This window comes from Myodes glareolus, chromosome 8, assembly GCF_982192425.1.
Source record: "Myodes glareolus chromosome 8, mMyoGla1.1, whole genome shotgun sequence".
Taxonomy (NCBI): Eukaryota; Metazoa; Chordata; class Mammalia; order Rodentia; family Cricetidae; genus Myodes; species Myodes glareolus.
In genome coordinates, this window is record NC_142033.1 from 10,971,513 (window position 1) to 10,993,315 (window position 21,803).

Consider the following 21,803-nt stretch of genomic DNA (forward strand, 5'->3'; position numbering starts at 1 on the left):
CTTCCTGCCTGGCTATTGGTCAATCAGCATTTTATTAAACCAATATTAGTTACAAATCTTTATGGTGTACAAGAGCACTATCCCACAGCATTTTCTCTTTTTTTTCCTTTTCAAAACAAGACCCTGAATTTAATCTCCTTTGTTTAGCTTTTTTTTCTGATCATTATCCATAACAACTTGTAACTGATAGTATAAACAAAGACAAATATCCATAATCTATTTTTAGGGGGGGGGATGTGGGCATAGATTTCTAGGCTACTTCATGCTGACTAGGGGAACTGACAATCTTATGGGCACCCAAAGTAAATGTAGGATTATGGTCAAGTCTTGACTGGAGTATTTTGTAAGGCTGGATCATCTCAGCCAGAAGTCTTGAGGTTCTGGCTACAGAACTCAGAGAAAACTGCAACAGAGGTGTTCTGAAATGTTGCATCATCAGGGTCATTTGTTCCCATTATAGATTTTTCAGGGGATCTTTCTTGGTCAAACCTTATTTTTGTACCCCAGAATGAATTCACAAGCTCTCATTTCCAGTGGAAACAAAAACAAAACCTTTTCTCCAAAATAACATATCTTTGGACTTAAATTTTGAAGTCAAGACATTTTCAAAATGTATAGGTCAAATCAATCTAGAATCATTTATAATCAAATGTCTTTTAGCAGCTGTTGATCCTTCCTCAGCAGTCAAACAATTGAAAGAGAACAAAATAACATACAGTATACAGACTATCTGTATATTTCCATCTTCACGTGGCTTTTTAAAGTCTCTATTTCTTTTATTTTTATTTTTTGGTTTTTGAGATAGGTTTTCTCTGTGTATCTATTGTTTTCCTGGATCTCACTCTGTAGATCAGGCTGGCCTTGAACTCACAGAGGTCTGCCTGCCTCTATTTCCCCAGTCCTGGAACTAAAGGCATTGTCCCACTATGCTCAACTAGTCTATTTCTTTTTTTAAGGACTTTCTCTACCTTTTTTTTCTCTCCCAAGTCTATGTATATTTTAAACATACAACAAACCATTTAGAATGTTTTTCCATCTGAATCAGACTTTATTTTACATCTCTCTTTTTCTGAGCCCATGAGCATTTAATCTGTTAAGCAGCATAGCTAGAATTAAAGTTGTTGTTTTGATGACTGGCTCTACCTCATTCCTTGGTTCCTGAGAGTCTAGCTTCATGGCAGAAGTATTGGTGGGAGCCATATTTATCGCCACAACTCTGCAGAGTTTCTAGGCCCATGCCACCACCAAGAAGCGTGTTGCTGGTTACTCATAAACACTATTTAAGTGTTTGATGGCAGGGCCTCTTAAAAGAGCTGTGAAGTTTCTGTCACTAATGCTAAATCAGGAAACTTCTCTTTTAAAAAAATCATGCCTCTGCTTACAGTCAGCAAACAGAGTCTACCAGAGTAAAGACAGTTACCAAGAAGATGTACTTGATTCTGTTCTTGTCTGTCTAGAATCCTTTTTTTAAAAAAAGAAAAAAGAAAAAGAAAAACTTTTTCAGGCTTTATGTAGAAATTCTTGCTTCACGCTGGGTGCCTTTTGTAAACAGAAGTTTCTGTCCTGCATGGTCCTGCAGCTGTTCAGTCCCAAAGAAACACAGAGGCTGCTTGTTTGTTCCCGGCCATTCAGCCCTTAAATAACCACACAGAAACTGTATTATTTGCAATACTGTTTGGTCAATAGCTTAAGTATATCACTAGCTAGTTCTTACATCTAGAATTAACCCAATTCCATTATTTTATTCTATATCATGAGGCTCATGGCCTACCAGCAGGGTTCCAACTAGAAGCTCACATCTTTCCCCTCTGGTGGCTCCATGGCATCTCTTGACTCTGCCTTTTTTTCTCCCAGCATTCAGTTTAGTTTTCCTCATCTAGCTTCACTCTGCCAAGCCATTGACCAAAACAGCTTCTTTATTTATTAACCAATAAATGCAACACATCTATAAAAAGACTTCCCACAGCATTTATGTTAATTAAAACTGTTTGACCTATTAGCTCAGGCTTATTATTAACTAACTATTACAACTTAAATTAACCCATAATTCTTGTCTATGCTTAGCCACGTGGCTTGGTACCTTTTCCCAGTAAGTCATTCTCATATTGTTTCCTCTGCTCTTTGCTGGTGACTGTGTCTCTACCTTTCCTCTTCCCAGAATTCTCCTAGTACAGTTGTCCCACCTGTACTTCCTGCTTGGATAATTATCAATCAGCATTCTATTAAACTATTACAAGTGACAAAACTTTACAGTGTACAAGACCATTACCATAGAGCAATTAATTGTCCAAGTGAAACATTGTGGAGACCTGCTGTGGACTGTGAGAACTTCTGTCTGGAGATCTGCTTGGCATTGCTCTTTGAGATAAATCTTCATAATTAAGTTCAAAGAGCGAAATTTAAAATGCACTGTTCTCTGGACAGTGGTGAACACAGGAACTCAGTACTGGACAAAGAGCAGAGAATATGTGCCAGTGGAGTGCTCAGCCACAAAGGGAACTTTTGTGTCAATTGTTCTCAATTGCTCAAGACACGGGCATCACTGTTGAAGAGGCAGTAAGAAAGATGATTGGTGTAGAAGTTAGGGAGGACATATGCAAAGCAGTGTCTTCTGGACATGACGGGATCACTGTATCCAAGTGTTCACAGAGGCAGGGGTTGCCACACAAAATCTTCACAAGTCTGGACACTTCACATTTTAGCATGATGGGATGGCTCACCACCTCTTATCCCTAGCTGAGGAGCTATTCACAACTGTATGAAATTCTCAAAGAATTAGTAACAAATATTTAAAAAGCATTGTTCTCTAATAGGTAAACCATCCTACCACCCCTTCAGAATAATAATAATAATAATAATAATAATAATAATAATAATAATAGAGGCTCTTACAGTTTTATGTATACTATGGACAAAATGCTGAGGTAGAGGCTGGAGGAAATTACATAAAAGCACACTGTAACTTGATGGATATAGTGGATATGTTTCATGAGTGGTCCTTAAGATTTGGCATCATGCACAGAAGAATAAGTCCTCATTGGTAGACTGAGCTATGCTTATTATTCCCAAGAAGACTTATATAGTTTTCAGTAGTTGAGAAACAGATCTGAGTGGATAACTCAAGTAAATACAGGTGATAAAGGAGAAAAGAAAACATATTAGATTCTCCAGTAGCACACACAATGTTGATACTTTACTTTATTTGAGATGTAATTTATATAAGAAACAGAACCTTATCAATTACTTATTGCAAAGTAGGTTTTTATTTGGTCCTCAGACACTATTCCCCACCATTTAAAAAGTGATATTAAAGATATTATTAAAATCATTGTGTGAACTATAGAAAATTGCAATAAAGATCATTTTGTCCTAAAAGATTAAAATTTGTGGTAAGGAAAAAAGTAAAAACCCTTGGTGTTGAACTAGAGATAAATAATATACAAAACTCAGAAATAAACTGAAGAGGGGGAAGTGGCTTGGTAGCATAAGAATTGAAATGGAACAAAAAGGGGGATTTTACTGCACAGTTACAAGAGCTAAATTTCAAAGTACAGACAATATCAAGTTCTGATTGGGTTGGAGAGCAACTGGATCTCTCATTGGCTTGTGTGAATTGGGAAATGGCTTGCTTTCTCAGATTTTGTACAAAAGTAAACACAATTAAACCATGTAATCCATCAATCATGCCTCTTAGTATGACCCAGGTGAGCTGAAAACTTCTGTCCGTGCAATTCACTGCACACAAATATTTACAGAAGTTTGCTCACAACTGCCAGACTTGGAAACAACAAAGACATCCTTCAAGAAAATATTACTTAGTAATTGAAAAAAAACAGACTACCATTTGTGTTTATGAATACAAGACATGAATTATCTTAAATATATAGAAATGAAGAACACAGAGTGTTCTCAATTATCAACTATGAACCTCAGTTAATAATATCCCAATATTGGTTCAACAGTTTTAAATAATAGGCCACATTCCTGTCAGATGTTAGTGATAGAGAAATCCATGTGTAGAAGTTGGGAAGAGGTATTTAGATGTTGTCTTGGCTTTGTGCTATTCTTTTTCTGTAAATCTCATATTGCTCTTAAAATGAAGTGAAATTTATTTATTTTTAATATGAATTGAAATTTATTAATTGAAAAAGACCTTAAACTCAATATTTAGGGCTCATAAGTAAACTTTTATTGACAAAGAGGAATAAAACTTTGTGTATGTAAAGTGTTTTCATACATAATATTGAAAAATCAAATATTCTAAGAATAAATAAATCATTGTAATTTTAAAAGCTCACTTACCTGGAATGATTCTCAGCCTTCAAACACACAGTGTTTTGCAGACCTTAACTTTGTTTATAATAATTTCAGTTCTTTGGATTAACTAATTTTGGAAGAAGACACTGACAGCCAATCTCACTGAAGTGTAAAAAAATAGAACAGCATACTTCCAAATAAAATTAAAATATTAACACTAAATTGAGGGGCAATGTCATCCTTGAACTCTAACAAAATGAATACTGAATAAAGATATTTTAAAGTTGGTATCTTTGGGATATCTCCCTAACTCAGAAGTATCACTTGAAGATGCCTGTAGAAACAAAGGAGGAACAGGAATGCCCTGCACAAACTTTGGAATAATGAATAATGCATCCCTGAACCTAGCATGGGCAATCAAATTTATCTTCCAGAATTTAAAATATAAAATTGACAGAAATCGTGAAGCGGGTAGAGCTTAACTTTACTGTAGCAGTGTTTGACAGAGAGGCTTCCATTCATCTATGTTTCAACCAGCTTCCTATCACCGGATCTCAAACAACTTAATGGGGAAGGTGTGTTTTGGATTCATGCTGGTTGGTTCTGTTGCTAAACGCATGTGGTTTGGAACAGAATAATGGTGGCAGGAATGTGTGACAGGAAGCTGCTTACCTCATGGAAGCCAGGAAGCAAAGAAAGATTAGAGAGGACGGGAGGAGCTCATATCCCAGGGACAAACTCTTATTGATAATATGATCAAATTACGATTTCACCAGTCAGTTAACCCATTGATTATGTTAGAGCCCTCATGATACAATCACTTCTCCCAAATGCCACTTCTGAGTCAAGCCTTCAACACATGAGCCTTTTGGGGTGGGGTTTCACTTCACATCTGGCTATAAAGGCTTCTGCAATTTTCCTTCCCAAGTGTGTTGGTTTCGAGCTGTTTGGATTTGTGTACTTTCCTCATTCTGACTAATTATATGAGATTTGAGGTTTTGTGTGACTTTTGAAGAATCTGAAGAAATGTAGACACTAATTTGGGGGAGAAAGACTAACACTCTACATTCTACCCTTGAGAGATACTTCCCTTGAGGTCTTACCAGTTTGCTATCATCATCACCACGATTCACGTGGGACTATAAAAGTCTTGACTAACACAACCATGTAGAAATTGTAGCACTGGAGGAAAGGGAGAGCCTAAATTGTCATTGTTTGTATACACTGTATATTTATAGAATCAGGGTATCAGCTGAAAGTCTCCATATCAAAGTTCCCATAATGAGCACAGATATGAGGTGTGTATTCCAACTGTACTGCATTCCTGCTTTCTCTATACTCATTTGGCAAATGCAGCATGAGATGAGGGATAAAATCCACTCATAACAGAGGCAGCAATAGCCAAGAACAATAAAAACAAAATTCTTTAGATTCCATTTTATCCCAAGCTGGTGAATTTATTGGGAGAAACACCCTCTTTGTGTCTGAGAAGTGTATCTGACCCACGACTCATACTTCACGGAGAACGGTAGATTTTTCCCTTGCAGCTTCCTTGAGATGAAAAGCATCAGCAGTTACCATGTACTGCTTCTATTCATATTATTCTGAAGGACTAAAGAAAAGCCAGTCATTTGTTGGGTGAGGTTTTGACTACACATTTGCTTATCTTCATTAATTGTATTGGGGAATGAGAAGTAGAAAGAGAAGCTTCACAGTGCCATTCCCTCCGTTGTCTTTCTCATGGAGTCAGCTGAGGCATTGCTCCCATGGAGCCCCAGAATCTACACACCATACCAATTCACTGTTGCCATCTGGGTGACCTCCCACTCTATTGAAATACATATATTTTGGGTCTTGAAGAAGGTTGTTTCCTAATTTTCTGAGAAATTGCCATACTGACATCCAAAGGGACTATACCAGCTTGCATTCCCACCAGCAATGCAGGAGTGTTCCCTTTACCCCACAACCTCTCCAACATAAGTTGTCATCAGTGTCTTTGATCTTGGCCATTCTTACAGGTGTAAGATGGAATCTCAGAGTTGTTTTGATTTGCATTTCTCTGATGACTAAGGATGTTGAACATTTCCTTAAGTGTCTTTCAGCCATTTTAGATTCCTCTGTTGACAGTTCTCTGTTTAGGTGTGTACTCCATTATTTAAATAAATTATTTGTTCTTTTGATGACCAATTTCTTGAGTTCTTTGTATATTTTGGAAATTTGACCTCTTTCTGATGTGGGGTTAGTGAAGATCTTTCCCCATTCTGTAGGCTGTCGTTTTGTCTTGTTGACCATGTCCTTTGCTTTACATAAGCTTTTTAGTTTCAGGAGGTCCCATTTATTAATTGTTTCTCTCAGTGTCTGTGCTGCTGGGGTTATATTTAGGAAATGGTCTCCTGTACCAATGTGTTCAAGTGTACTTTCCACTTTCTCTTCCATAAGGTACAATGTGGCTGACTTTATGTAGAGGTCTTTGATCCATTTGGACTTGAGTTTTGTGCATGGTGATAAATATGGGTTTATATCCAAATGATGCTCAATTGTGCCACAAGGACATGTGCTCAACTATGTTCGTAGCAGCATTGTTTGTCATAGCCAGAACCTGGAAACTACCAAAATGCCCCTCGACCGAAGAATGGATAAGGAAAATGTGGTACATTTATACACTGGACTACTCCATAGCAAAAAAAAAAAAAACAACTACATTTTGAATTTTGCAGAAAAATAGATGGATCTAGGAAACATCATTTTGAGTGAAGTAACCCAGACCCAGAAAGATAATTATCACATCTACTCACTCATAAATGGTTTTTAAACATAAAGCAAAGAAAACCAGCCTACGTATTACAATTCCAGAGAATTTAGACAACAATGATGACACTAAGAGAGACTTACATAGATCTAATGTACATGGGAAGTAAAAAAGGCAAATTCTCCTGAGTAAATTGGGAGCATGGGGACCTTGGGGGAGGGGAGAGACAGGGAGAGGAATACAGAAAAATGTAGCGCTCAATAAAAAATACATATATTTATTTCTCCCATAATTCCTCACTGTTCTGAAGGTTCTTAGGTCAGAAGAGTTTCTGTAATTACAGAAATGAGGATTCTATATAGTGTAAATCCTTTAGGTTTTAAAGTTTGCTAGGGGCTCTACACCTGATTGTACTGAATGAAATGTCTGTTCTCCATGCTTCTGAGAAAAAAAAATGGGAGAGAAGAAAAGACAAAGAGGAAGAAGAAGGGATAGACAGAGACCTAGATTAAGAAAATGTGTCTCTCGGACAGTGGAAAGCACATTTCCTGTCATGGCAGAAGTGTAGAGGAACCCAGGAATTGGTCTGTTAAAAAAAAATGCAATGTATCAACTTAAAAATGGAGTTTGGTAGTCTTCACGCTTGATGATTATTATTTCTCCTGGATTCAGACCCATTTATTCTATTTCAGTTCTAAGTGATACCTGTATCTTTTTGTCATATAAATGAAACCTAGATAAATGTAACATCCATCCAAAATACACAACAGCACATCTAAACCATTGCTGGGAGAAAATTACACTTCTGTTGTATTACCCTTCCTTTCAGCTCAGTCTATAAATAGACTAGAGAAACAGCCGGGGGAAACCATGGATGTTTTGGATTTTGAAGGTCCCTTCAAGAGCCAAAGTCTGGAGAGATAAAGTGATTTGGCCAATTACCAACTTCAGCTTGCCAAGCAGTCTGGTTTCTAATGCTCTTTATTCTTTTATTGTACTGCCCAGTTTCTTGTTTAATTTCCCCTCAGTTGGCTAGCTCAGTTCTGGTTCTGTCTTTGGCCTGCGATCCTGTGCCCTGATCTTCTTGGACATGTCACATACCTTGTTCCCTCCCTCAAGTCCCAGGCCAGTCACTAGCTTCAGTAAAACTTACGTTCTAGTTTATGCTGGGCTAAAGCCTAGCAGCTTTCCCCCACCTACTTATTTGGTGGTAGTCATTTTAACAAGTTGTCAAGTGGAGGCGTTCTAACACTCAATCATTCCAATAGTGTGACCTTAGAATTGTGGGGGAAAAAAAACCCGCTGGTGCCAATTAAATCTTTACGAGCACAGACCTACAAATAGAAAGGATAGGAAAGCACCTCAGGAAGAGATGAAGCCATACATGGATTCACTGAACACCAGTCATCCTGCAGCAGTGAGGAAATCAGACAATACAAAACTTGGACCATGGCAATTTTTATTTTAAAGGCATTGTATTGATGTTGTCAGAGATCTTGACTTAGTTTAGCATGGCACAAGAACATATAATCTCAAAATAATGGATCAGAAGCTTTTTGTCCTCATTCTGTGTCATGGAATGAACTGTGTCTACCAAAATTCGTCTGCCGAAGCCATAAGTTCATGCTGGCTTTGACAGGAATTCTGAAAGGGAATGCTAGTGCCGCTCTATTGGGGTGGGCTCTCATTTTGTCAGACCAGCACCCTCATACAAAGACACGGGGGCACCCAGAGGCAATAGATGTGTGCACACACGGAGGAAGACTTGGGGCACAGGGCAGTGAGGGCAAGGCAAAGAGTGAGGCCTCGGCAGAAGCAAACGAGCTGATGCCTTGGCAGAGCTCTGGCTTCCATAACAGTGAGAAAAGAAATAACCGTTGTCTCAGCCACCCGACCTGTAGTACTTTGTTATGGCAACCCTTCATCCAACTCAGACCTCTGGAGAGTATTTACTCTTAGTAAGATCAGCTCAGAAACTAATGGGAAAATTACGGGTGATGATAGAATTGTTTTTTCTAGTGTCTTAAACATTGGAATGAAATATAGGAACAGCCTTCTTCAAATGATAGCTTTAAAAATTGAAGTGGTTACAGCTACAAGAATCTTGCACATTAGACGGTAAGTATTTCAACAATAAACATTTGCTATTTCTGTATAAAATATGACGTTTGGATAATGAATGCACACATGATTTAAAATTAGAAGCATGTAGTTTTATAAGACATTGTGGAAGCGTTCCCTCTGGGGTGAGGTTCAGAGGCATGGCGAAACTTCCTTGGGGAACCTCGTGTGAGTGTTAACTGTGTGTGGAACATGAATGCCGTAGGTTTCTTCTCCTGGATGTTTAGAGTCTGAAGATTTTCCTCCTACAGAGACTGCATCTACTGAGAATAACTAAGCCCACTCCAGCTGTATAACACAAACCCTGCCTCCTTGTTTATCCCTATACAAGAGCCCCTGGCCTCCCCTTGTTTAGCTACATGGACCAACTCTGCCTTTCTGTTTAACCCTATATGATAAACATCCAGGAATGCTGTGGTTTCTCTATCAGAGACCCCAGCCCAAATCTTTAGTTCACAAACCTGAACCCAGCTTTCCTGCATGCATGTCTTTTCTTAATTTTTTCCCCGGCCCTGGTCAGATCTGTTCCTGGCACCAGGCTAGATATGGCAGAATATATTGTAACAATTGAGAAAGCATGAGAGATATTATGTATGTTTGATTCTTGAGATTTGCAATATTTATTTAGTTGCATGCGAAGACTCATATGGTAATGGTTTGAAATCCTTAGAAAATCAAATATCATGCAATTTTAGAAATGAATTTTAGATATTTTATAGAATGTGTAATAAAAATTAACCAAATCTATGAATAAAATAAATAAGAATAAGTTTATATATTGTTCTTAAAGTATAAGGAAGTAATGCTTTGAGTTGGTAAATGTGATACACAAATATTTACTTTATTGGAAAAGAGTTGCTGGGGCCAGGCAAATGGCTCGGCAGGTAGAACCACTTATTGCCAAGTATGAGTTTGATCTGTGAATCCACAAGGTGTGAAGAGAGAACCGTGACATTCCCATGACATTTATAAGCATACTTTACATGTGTCCCATCAGAATTAGCTAGTTAATGCACTAAAAGTATTTAGAAAGAAAACAATCTCGGAGGAGCTGCCAGGATGGCACAAACCCTCTCCTCTGATTATTTGTGAATAAGCAGCTGCAACAATGTCCCTTGACTCTCAAGCACTTTAGTGCCATTGACAGTTAGGGGTATTATATCATACAACTGCAAAATAAGGGCACCAAACAGTAAATAAGCCTTTTGTTCTTTACTACCATTTCATCTTTATAAATCACCCAGTTTTCACCAGTTGGCCTCTAACTTCCTTTATAGGCTGAGAATCCAACTCAGAAATATGTTGCATTTGGGTGCCACATCTCAAGTCTGCAGCCTGGGGTGGTTTCTCTGCCTTTATTTATTATATGGTCTTAATATTTGAATAGTATAAACAGTTCTTTTGCATACTTTCCCAGGATTTGGTACTTCTAAGTTTTGTCCTGATTAGACTGAGGTTAGGCAATGCTGGCAGACTGTTAGAAGTGGTGCGCGCAGTCTCTCCATTACATCACAGTCTCTCCATTACATCACAGTCTCCCCATTATATCAGAGTCTCCCCATTACATCACAGTCTCTCCTCCATCACATCACAGTCTTTCAATCACATCACAGTCTCTCCATCACATCACAGTCTCCATTACATCACAGTCTCCATTACATCACAGTCTCTTCATTACATCACAGTCTCTTCATTACATCTCAGTCTCTCCATTACATCACAGTCTCTTCATTACATCTCAGTCTCTCCATTACATCACAACCTTTCCACTATATCACAGTCTCTTAATTATATCACAGTCTCTCCATTACATCACAGTCTCTCCATTACATCACAGTCTCTTCATTACATCACAGTCTCTCCATTACATCACAGTCTCTTCATTACATCAGATACAGCTTACCAGTCCACCTGAAAATGTAACAGCTGACTGATTGGTTCAGACATAAATCTTTACTGGTAGAGATAAATTGAATTTGCCTATCATTGATGACATGCTCTTTGACCACTGGCTAAAGGTGATGTCAGCCACTAATTTCCATTGTTCCTCTTAACAATTAATATGTATTCTGTGGCTGGGTACTCTGCAACTATACCTCTCCTAATCAGACTTGTAACTTATCCCTCTGTGGCCACTATACACTCGGGTTCCTATTTGTTCCTATTGCTGTAGATATTTAAACACTCAGCTCTCCCATATTTTCCCAGTGGGAGTTCCTTCAGATGGGGAACTGTGTCCTTTTAGTTAATCTTGCTCACTAACTGCCCTCTGGAAAAGCCTGTCCTCGACTTGTATTTTCTCCACCTCATCTTTGTTTCCTGGGGATCCTTGCTTGTTTCTGTGAAAGTAGTGCCGGGGAACTCAGACTGTGGCAGCTTCCAGGACAAGTGGATAGACTCAGGGGCATGTACATGTACACACTGTGTTTTGTGTGTGCTTTGTATGCTGTATACATTGAAATCTGAGATTGCACAGACACATCCAATTCAAATTTAATACTCATACTTGATAATTATTGTGATGGAATTACAGACCAGAGCACCTTCAGTTAGGAAGGCTTATTTCAGCTCACACAGTTTGAGCTTTATCGTGGGCGATAAGGCAAATATAGGATGCAGCTGACCACACTGCATTTACAGTCAGGAAGCAGAGAGAGTTCACCTGTCAATCAGTGTGTGTTTGTGGTGGGTGTCAGGCCTCCCTGGAACGGCACCACCTATCAGCTCTACTCAGACTGGGTCCTTCCACATCAGACAAACCTCTCTGGACATGCCAGTGCATACGTTCTTGGAGGTTTGTCTCCTATGTGCTTTAAAATTTTCTCAACTTGGCAATTATAATGAACTGTAGCAATTCCACTCTACTCACCCAGCTTGGGACCTGTTATACTACACCATACAACACCTTTGCATCACTTGAACTCCCTGTTTCTGCTCTGGGCTCTCCTCACTTCAACATGAGCCACATTCCTACCTTGCTCGATTCCACTTAGTTGCTTCACCATGAGATTGATTAGAAAATGAAAAGAATTGAATTGCCATTAGGATCAAATACTAGTTTTAAATAAAAAGTGATTTTGGAATGGTTTTCCTGCACAAAGGCTATCTGCGGGACACACTGAAAGACATGTTGGTTTTTCTCATGATGTCTTCATTCTCTAAAGTCTTCTGGCTTCCTTCAGATTTCATCGCCTTAGCTTTATTGTCATGGGACTCGGGTCACCCAGACACACAGACTTGTTCATATTGACTTCATAATTTTACAATCTCACAGAATATTTCGGATTTTATTTACTCGTTCAGTGCAACTGAAAACCTTGTGTGTTTTTCTATTGTAGTCTTCCAATTGGAGGCCACTTATCAATATTCAGCAATTTGAGGGGACAGCACTCCAGACATGCCACATGGTATCATATTTGGTACCAGATTTGGCAATAGCGGGACCTGGAACATTTTTGTTTTGGAACATCTGAGTTACAAAAATATGTCACCAATTAGCACATCTTTGAAGTGGCAGCAAGATTCTCTTCCACGGACTTTTGTAACCAGCCTGTGCTCAGAAAAATAAAAATAAAAGAGAGAGAGAGAGAAGAGAAAATAATAAAAATAAAAACCTAAACCAGATCAAGAGGCTATCAGTGAAATAAAAAACAGTCAAGATTACAGTTCTTTCTTTGTTAACTTTTATTGCTCTAATTTGCCTTCTAGCTATAGGACTCATTTATGAACTCATTTATTTGCTTCTGACCAAAGAGTTCTTTTAAAAGCAGCAGACAATAAGGAAACCATTTACTATGGGTGCCTAAGTCTTCCTTCTGGAGATGTGGTCGAAGAGAACCACGTGCATGTAGAGTTCTGTCTGGATAGGGATTCTCACAGAGTTGTCTCCTGGGTGCGCCTGAAAAGCAAATGGAGGTGTTAGTCAGGTCCATGGACACCACTGGCAGGAAATGGGTTTGCTTTATGCTTCAACATTAAAGAAAACATGATTCGAAAGGCTGTTTCCATGGAGACCATTGCACAACCCTCCCCTCCACTTCTTTTCTTAGGAGTGGTGATGGGTGATGCTGCCTGTCAGCAGTTTTTGCCTGGGTTGTGACCATTATTGAAGTACCAGCCCTCAGAGTGTGTGCTGGGCTCCGGCAGGTCTAGTAAGCCCAGGACTCACTAACTCTGACTCCACAGAGATCTTCATTAAGGGCTCTACAGGCAGATGTTGATTCAGAAGTGTAATTGAGAAACGAAACGACCCCAGTTTGTTCTCCAGTGTGCCATATAAAGATGTCTATAGTTGGGAGTTTGTTTAGACCAGTGGGGTATCTGTCCATGGTGATTTTCACAAAAGGATTCCTTCTCCTCAGTTTTAAAATGAATTGAACTCCCTGATTTTTTTTTCTCTTTAAATTGAAATCTGTGAGAGACCTGTGGTCCCTTTACCTTTACTCAACGATGTCGATCAGACAGACCGACTCAGAGGGAACCATGGGATAGTGCCTTGCTTCTCCCATATTGAAAAAGAGAATATGAAGAGTTTGGATGAATCCAAGTCTTAAAGGGAAGGCGTTTATATTTCTAAATGATTTGCACAATATTCATTCACCTTTGGATCTTTTGTATATTTACTACACAAAACTTCAAGGTAACTAGGTCTTTTTATTCTGTTGTGTTCAGAACTGATCAAGAACATAGACTTGGGATTACAGAGAAGTTTTATGTTCCTTTTCCCTTGTCACATTAAATTTCTTACATCATTTGCAAGAGGATATTTTGAATCGATGCTGTATTAGTAACAAAAGATAATGGGGGTGTTTCTGATGGTTCGTTCATACTCATTTCTTCTATCCTTTCTCTGATTTTATGTTAGTTTATAGTTTTTGAATTGTAGAAAACTTCTGTTAATTCAAAATATATTTTTTTCTACAAAAATGCATGCTTTTGAGTGCTGATGGGATGCAGTTAGCATTAAGCAGAGGGAAATAATTGCATCTATATAATCTCAATTCTCCTTATTTCCTGCGTGCACATTTCTGCTCTTTGAATTTTCATATTGTATCATTCTGGTTTCCTCTATAATCAACAGATGAAGTAAAAATTTGGAACATTTGCTTTGCATCTGTCTGGGAGTTATAGCTACACCCTTTCCAGAAGACCATTCTGTAAACATTGCTGACATTACTAATACCCAGTAGGTTTCTCTAATGACTGGGTAGCCTGTGCTTCTGAGAGTGCTGTATTCCAACTCTTCTTGGCTCGCAGAGGTGAGTCTCCAGGGGCAATTGAAAGGCTAATTTACCTGGTAATCTGTTTCTTTCTATACTGACCTACTTGTAACCACTTTTGTGGATTGTTTTTGTCTTTGAAATTTTATAACTAGTAAATTCTCCTCCATGGGTGACGAGTATTATTTTTAGTTTATCTCTGGGATCTCTGTACATGCTATGATGGAGTAAAGAGTTAGTCCTCTTCTGAGCTAAATTAGAGACAATAGGGAATCCAGATTTTTTAAACTGTGTTTTCATTGTTTGTCTGCTTGCCTGTTTTAAGGTTACCAATCTTGTCTTTCTTACTGGGAATGATGGTAGCACTACATAGGGCCTGGTGCTTTTGTGTGTATTTGCCTCTGATCTGTGTCAATGCTGAGACCTATTTATTGACTGCTGTGTCTCTCCATGTTGATGGAGATGATGTAGCGAGAACCCATTATCTTTTTGTGTGCACACATACTATCTCCCTATTTCTGGAGGAGAGCAGTTTGCCCAAACTTGATGGGCCTGCTTTCCTGGCTTACTCATTCTTTCTTTTGCTGATTATATCAAAGGGGTATTGAAAAACCTGTGTAATTTGGTTACACAGAAAAGACACTCTGACAATATTTTTTTTGTCCATTGTGGGACTTGTTATTTCCTAAGTCATTTAGAAAGAAACAATGAAAATTAAAATAAAATTATTCCTCACTTGTAACTAGATAAGGCTCTGTACGACTGCAAATTCTGTTTAAAAAATAGTTCATTACTTTCAATGCTTGCTTAAATAGTTAACTTAGTATTTCTCTGGAACTCTGATCTTTATCCAATATCCAAATGACTTCTGACAACACTGTTTACTATTATTATTGCTATTGTTATTATTATTATTATTATTGTTATTAATTGTACCATTCTACAATTGGATCCTAAGTAGAGGGGAAAAAAATGAACAAAACCTTCATGAGCAAAACCTTCAGGAGATCTTTTATACTTGAAACTCTATTTAAAACTTCCCTGGAGGACCCTGGGAAAAACCCACCCAAATATTTAGTCTTCTATTTTGAAAAATGCTGTGAAAAACAAACTCCTACAAAAGGGCTCGTCCAACCAGAAGAGGTGCTCATCCCTAGCCCTGCCCTGTCTTGGCAAATTTGTATGGTATGATGCTGCTGGAGTCAATCTTAGAGAACATCCAAGTGTTTGCGGGGAATCTCTACGCTTTCTCACGACTCCCATTACTTTATCTGTTTTCATCCGCAGGGAAAACACTGATTGCAGCTCTGGTGATAACCACGCTCCCACCCCCGGGGTTTGCCTGTATTTAATACGGCTCTACTGGCACCTGGCCAATAATGTTGGGCAATAATAGCATCATGTTATCAGTTATAATTTGATCTATTGTTTAAAACACATGGCGGTTGAAGCCTTGGCGCAGGCATCATATTTCTTTACTTAATATTCTCAGCGTTAACAAGTACATGTCAGGATATCAAAACATTTTGCTTAATAAAATTATTTTCATTCAGTTTCTGAATCAGATACACCCCTTGTAGAATTTTTTTGAAATAAAATTTCTCATCCCAGGCTACTCACCTTGGAAAACTGCTAGTCCTAATTCAACCACAATCACTTCCCGTCCCGTCATCTGCAGTATGGTCTTTGATGCTTCCCTGACATCTCTTCAGCAGGGAAGAAGATTCTCAGAAACTCATGCAAAGGCATTATCCCTAGCACCTTCTGCATGGGCACGGCAAAGCGAGCTGCCATGGGCTGGATAGTGGAGAAGGCTCAAGGGCAGACTAAGAACTCCAGGAGTCTTTCTGTCTAAGGCAAGGGTGGCAAGTGGTGGCCAATGCAGACCCAGCACAGGGGAATGAAAAAACTAGTGTTGGAAATCCTGCGCAGTTTACCTGCAATATTGTTGATGATAATGCAATCCTCTGCTTTTTAGATACGTAAGAACACGGGTTTTCCCTCCTAAAATGTCTGTAACACCTAGAAATCTAATAGATTGTAATCATCCTTCCTTCCTCTCCCCCTCTGTCCCTTCTTTTTACCTTCCTTCCCTTCAGTCTTTTTTTTTTTTTTTTTCTTGAGCATTGTTGCTGTTGTCTTCCTAGGGTCTTAGGGATTGAATCTCCATCTTTGGTCATGCAAAGCTCTCCCAGTGACCTATAGCCCTAATGTCCTCCCTGCAACCTTCCAAAAATTCCTGTCTCTGTCAATATCTATATCCGAATCTATCTGTATCCATGTCTGAGCCAGAGTCTGCTTCAGTTCCCCAGGCTATCCTTGAAACCTTGCTCTGTAGCCCAGGCAGGCCTTGACTTGAAACCCATGTGCTTTGTACTCCAGAGTACATGGTGTTAATGTCCCGTGCCATCAGGACCAGGTCTGAATTCGACTCTCATAAGGTGGAATGAATCATTTACAAATGATACCTGGCTCTCCTTTAGTCCGTTGGCTTCAGAAGTTCCCATTAAACTCCATTCCTTTCAAAGGCCATTTAGTAATTATTACAGCATCAGTAAGAAAAAGTCATTATTGTTACAAAGGAGTTTGTAACTGAACCAATTACAAACCCGAGACTTTGGCTTGAAAATCACATTTGAAAGCAATGCTCTTCAGCCATATTTAGTATTTTGTTTGTTTGTTTGTTTTTGTTTTCTAAAGAGACCAAGACTCAGAACTCTTTCTGGCAGTTGATCTGGACTTTGGCTTCAAAGTCCCCAAAATATGTCTAAGTAACCTAGAGATATTTTGGAGACCTCAAATGGAGAGAGATTTGCCTCAACATATAGCAGCTGTCGGTGGAATCACATGCAGAGAGTTTTTTTGGTCTTAGTTTCGTTCCATCAAGAGAAGAAACGCAGTTTCAAAATCACAACTTGAGATTCCTTATGCAAATTTCCAAGAAAAAAATAATATCTTATTTGTTCAAAGTTACAAGACTTCGAAATATGGATTGTGATGGCTCATGCCTTTAATCCCAGCATTTAAGAGGCAGGGACAGGAAGATCTCCAGGAATTTGAGGCCAGCCTGGTCTACATAGTAAGTTCCTGGGCATTCAGGGCGACACAGAGAAACCCTGTCTCAAATATAACATGAAGTAAAAAGTTATACATCTTGAAGTTTACAAGCAGCTGTAATGTTTATAGTGTTGAATAGCACTTCTGCGCCTGAGTGTGGAATGGGAAGTTAATGGAGTCAGCTTTATTTAATAATCAAGTAGTCTTTTGTGGAATTATTATGGTAAAAGGAGGGAAGGATCCTATTGAAGAAAACCACAAGAAACTATGGTGTAGGCAAAAAATAAAATTATGAGTCTCTAGATTACACATATTTATTTTTCATCCTTAGTCTACACGACAATAACAATTATGTAAATTTTGTAAATCTGAAAATAATTCAAATAATTTATATGTCAGTGTGAAAGAATTGTGTTCAATTCAGATTTTTGCAATGGTTTTGATGCCACACTTATTCATAATTGTACGATGGAATTTCTTATTACTGTTATGTCATTTCTTTTTTCTTCCTTTCCTCTTTTTATTGAAAATAGATTTTTTTCTCACTTAATATATCTTGATTACAGTTTCCCTTCCCTCTGCTTCTCTCAGTTCCTCTCCATTTCCCCTCTTATCCATATTTACTATCTTTCTACTTGTCATTAAAATAAACAGCCTTCAAAGGGATAACTAAAATAAAATATAGTAAGACTGAAATTGGAGAAGCACAAGAAAAAGCACAAGAAACATAGATAGACCCACTAATTCATATATTATATATATGCCAAGGACCTGTTGTAGCCCCGTGCAAGCCCACTGCATGCTGCCTCAGGCTCTGTGAGTTCATATGTGTTTTAATCCTGCTGATATAGGGCCATGTATTCTTGGTGCCCCTCTCTAACCTTTCTGGCTCACACACCATTTATTTTGCCTACTCTTCTACAGGGTTCCCTGAGTACTGAGGGAAGGGATTTGATGGAGACATCCTGTTTAGAATTGAGTGTTCCAAGGTCTCTCACTAGAGTGATTTCTTTTTTAATGCTCCTTTGGACCAATAGAAACATCTTACTGGTTCCTTTACTAGTCCATCAGTTAAAAATCTATCACACATATTCATTTTCTATTTTCACAGGGATCATGATGCTATATCCCTTGAGACACTGTTCTTTAATAACAGATCTCAAGAGTGCTGAAAGCAACCATGCATATATAGCAGTCACAGCATGCAAGGCAGTTAGTGGAGAAAAGTCAGCACCTAATAAGCTCCATATTCACACTCATAGCTCCATAAGAAGCTGCTAAAAGAAAAACTTTACTGCAGTCATTGCTAGGTTCAAGAGTGGCAGACTCCCAAGATGAGTATAGATATGATAAAACAAAATTCAAAATACTAGGATAAGAATAAGGGCAATAAATGCTGAACGTTCATCATTGACAGAACAAAGAGATGCCATTTTTGCCCCACCACTACAAGAATTACAGATTTAAATGTAAATAGCAAATCACAAAACTGAAAAAAAGTACAAGTAAATGATTCCCCATCTTAGAATGAAAAGTTTTAATATAAACAGTGGGATAAGAAACCTCAAGGAGAGACATCAAGTATTGTTGACTAATACTTTAAGCTTTTGCATACCAAAGGGTAAAAGACAGATATCTAATCTGTAGTGTGTTACTATACATAAGATAACTAAGGAAGCAGAAATATAATAAACTAACACTCATGTGAAAGAAATGTTCACTTCCAATAAGAGCAAAAGCAGAGACAAAAGTGACCCCAACAACAACAACAACAAAACTCTGAAGACAGAGTTTAAAAAGTGAGCAAAACAGTATGGTAAACAGGGAGTATCACAATTGCCCAGTTTAATTGTAAAGTGAGATGGTCTAATCACAACATATTTGAATAGTATCTGAATAACATTTTACAAACTGTATTTTGACTAAACAGTTTTCACTTTTAAGGGGAAAAATTTCATCTTTTCTTTCAGAAATAGAAGTAATCCTTTACATCTTTTTTTGGTTTTTCTTGCCTTTTACTTATATGTAATGTTTTCTGATTTTGTGCTTTTACGGGATGTGTGTATCTATTTCCTGTGTTTTTTTCTTATGCCTAAAAATTGTGATTTCTGCTTGTTTGTTTGTTTGCACATTTGTTTTCTAAATAGAGAGAGAAGAAGGTGTGGAGATAAGTGCATGGGGGTTAGGGAGGAGCTCGGGGAACTGTGGGAGTGGAAAGTATTGTATGAGTATATTGTAGGGAAGTTTTTTTTTCAGTTAAATACTGAAATGATGCTTTAAAGGGGGGGGCATTGGTCTTACATTTGCCATGACTCTGCACCTCACTCAAGGGATTTATTTATGAGAATTTATTTTTGTTTGAAATCAGGTCTTTGGCCAAAGATTGACATGTAGATTCTATTAAACAAAAAAGCTTTTGCATACAAGAAAGTGAATAGGCTGTGGAGTGAAGAGATAGCCTACTAGCAGGTAGAAAAGTTTTGCAAGCGATACCTTGATGAAAACACTTGCAAATTTAAAGAGCTCAAAAATCCAAACATTAAGAAAATAACTCAGTTAAAACATGAGCCATTGTTCTGAACACACAATTCTCAAAAGAAGAAATGCAAATGGTTAACAGACATCTTTAAAATGTTCAGTATCGGATGCCAACATGTAGAAGAATACAAATTGATTCATATCTATCCTCATGCACAAAAATCAAGTCCAGATGGATTAAAGACCTGAATATAAATCTGACCACATTGATCCTGAGAGAAGAGAAAGTGGGAGGTAGCATTCAATGCATGGGCACAGGAAACTAAATATAACTATCCCCAGTAGCACGGACACTGAAAGCATCAATAAATAAATGGGACCTGAAACTGAGAAGCTTCTGCAAAGCAAGAACACAATCAATAAGACAAAAGGACAGCCTACTGAATAGGAAAAGGTCTTCACCAACCTCACATCAGAGAGAGTACTCATCTATAAAATATATAAAGAACTCAAAAAATTAGACATCAAAATTCCAAATAATCCAGTTAAAAATGGGGTACAAATCTAAACAGAATTCTCAACAGAAGAATCTCAATTGGCCAAAAAACACTCATGAAAATTTTCAACATCCTTAGTCATTGGGGAAAAGCAAATCAAAGTGACTCTGAGATGCCATCTTACACAGGTTAGAATGGCTTATACTGGAGAGTATGTGGAGTAAGGGGAACACTCATCCACTCATTTCTGGTAGGAATGCAAACTTGTACAACCACTCTGGAAATCAGTATGGTGGCATCTCAGAAAATTGGGAATCAACCTACCTTAGGACCCAGCAATACCACTCTTTGGCATATACCCAAAGGATGCTCAAACACACTACAAGGACATGTACTCAACTATGTTCATAGCAGCTATTTGCAATAGCCAGAACCTGTAAACAACCTAGATGCCCCTCAGCCAAATAACGGTCAGAAATGTGGTACATTTACACAATGGAGTACTACTCAGTGGTAAAGAACAATGTCATTTTGAAATTTGCATGCAGATGGATGGAGCTAGAAAAAAATCATCCTGAGGGAGGTAACTCAGACCCAGAAAGACAAACATGGTTTATACTCACTTATAAGTAGATATTAGCTATAAAGCAAAGGATAAGCCTATAGTCCATGACCCTAGAGAAGCTAAGTAACAACGTGAACCCTAAGAGAAACATATAGATTCCTCTAGGAAGGGGAAGTAGACAAGATCTTCTGACAAAATTGGGAGAATGGGGGTGGAGGGGAGAAGGGATGGTGGTAGGGGAGTTGGAGAGGAGGAGAGGGCAGAAGAGAACTTGAGGAAATGGGATAGTCAAGATGAGAGAAGGACAGAGATGAAAGTAAGGAAAGAGATATTTTTATTAAGGGGGCCATTATGGGGCTAGCAAGAAACCTGGCATTAGAGAAATTCCCAGGAATCTAAAGGATGATCCCAGCCTAGACCCTAAGCAGTAGTGGTTGGAGAGGTTGCCCAAACTGACCTTGCCCTGTAGTCAAATTGATGGCTATCTTAACTATCACCATAGAGCCACCATCTAGCAACTGATGGAGAAATGGTCAGAGACTGATAGCAGAGCACTGGACTGAGCTCCCAAAGTCCAGGGGAAGAGTAGGAGGAGTGAGAACATAAGCAAAGGGGACAAGACCACGGTGGGGACACCCACTGAAACAGCTTACCTGAGCTAATTGGAGCTCACCAACTCTGGCCAGACACAGAAGGAACCAGCATAGACTTATAAGTTTCTACTGCTGAAGACACACCACATTTTGGTTGCAAGGAGAAGAGAAATCAAACTTTAACTGAGCTGCAAGTTTCTTTCCTGTGGACTATAACTATAAAAGTGCCATAAGGTAATACAGATAACTTGGGACAAAAGGTATCAA

At 38.4% G+C, this 21,803-nt stretch overlaps 1 protein-coding gene across 1 annotated transcript in view; it reads right to left on the bottom strand.

Moving 5' to 3' along the window:
• Nucleotides 1-12,787: 12,787 nt before the first annotated feature.
• The window catches only part of Cfap299 (cilia and flagella associated protein 299), a 538,871-nt gene continuing 529,855 nt past the window's right edge, over nucleotides 12,788-21,803 (bottom strand). Inside the window, exon 6 of the mRNA XM_048426357.3 lies at nucleotides 12,788-13,025. Within this exon, the coding sequence (XP_048282314.2) occupies nucleotides 12,930-13,025 (96 nt within the window). The 3' untranslated portion in view covers nucleotides 12,788-12,929. The remainder of the gene's footprint in view (nucleotides 13,026-21,803) is intronic.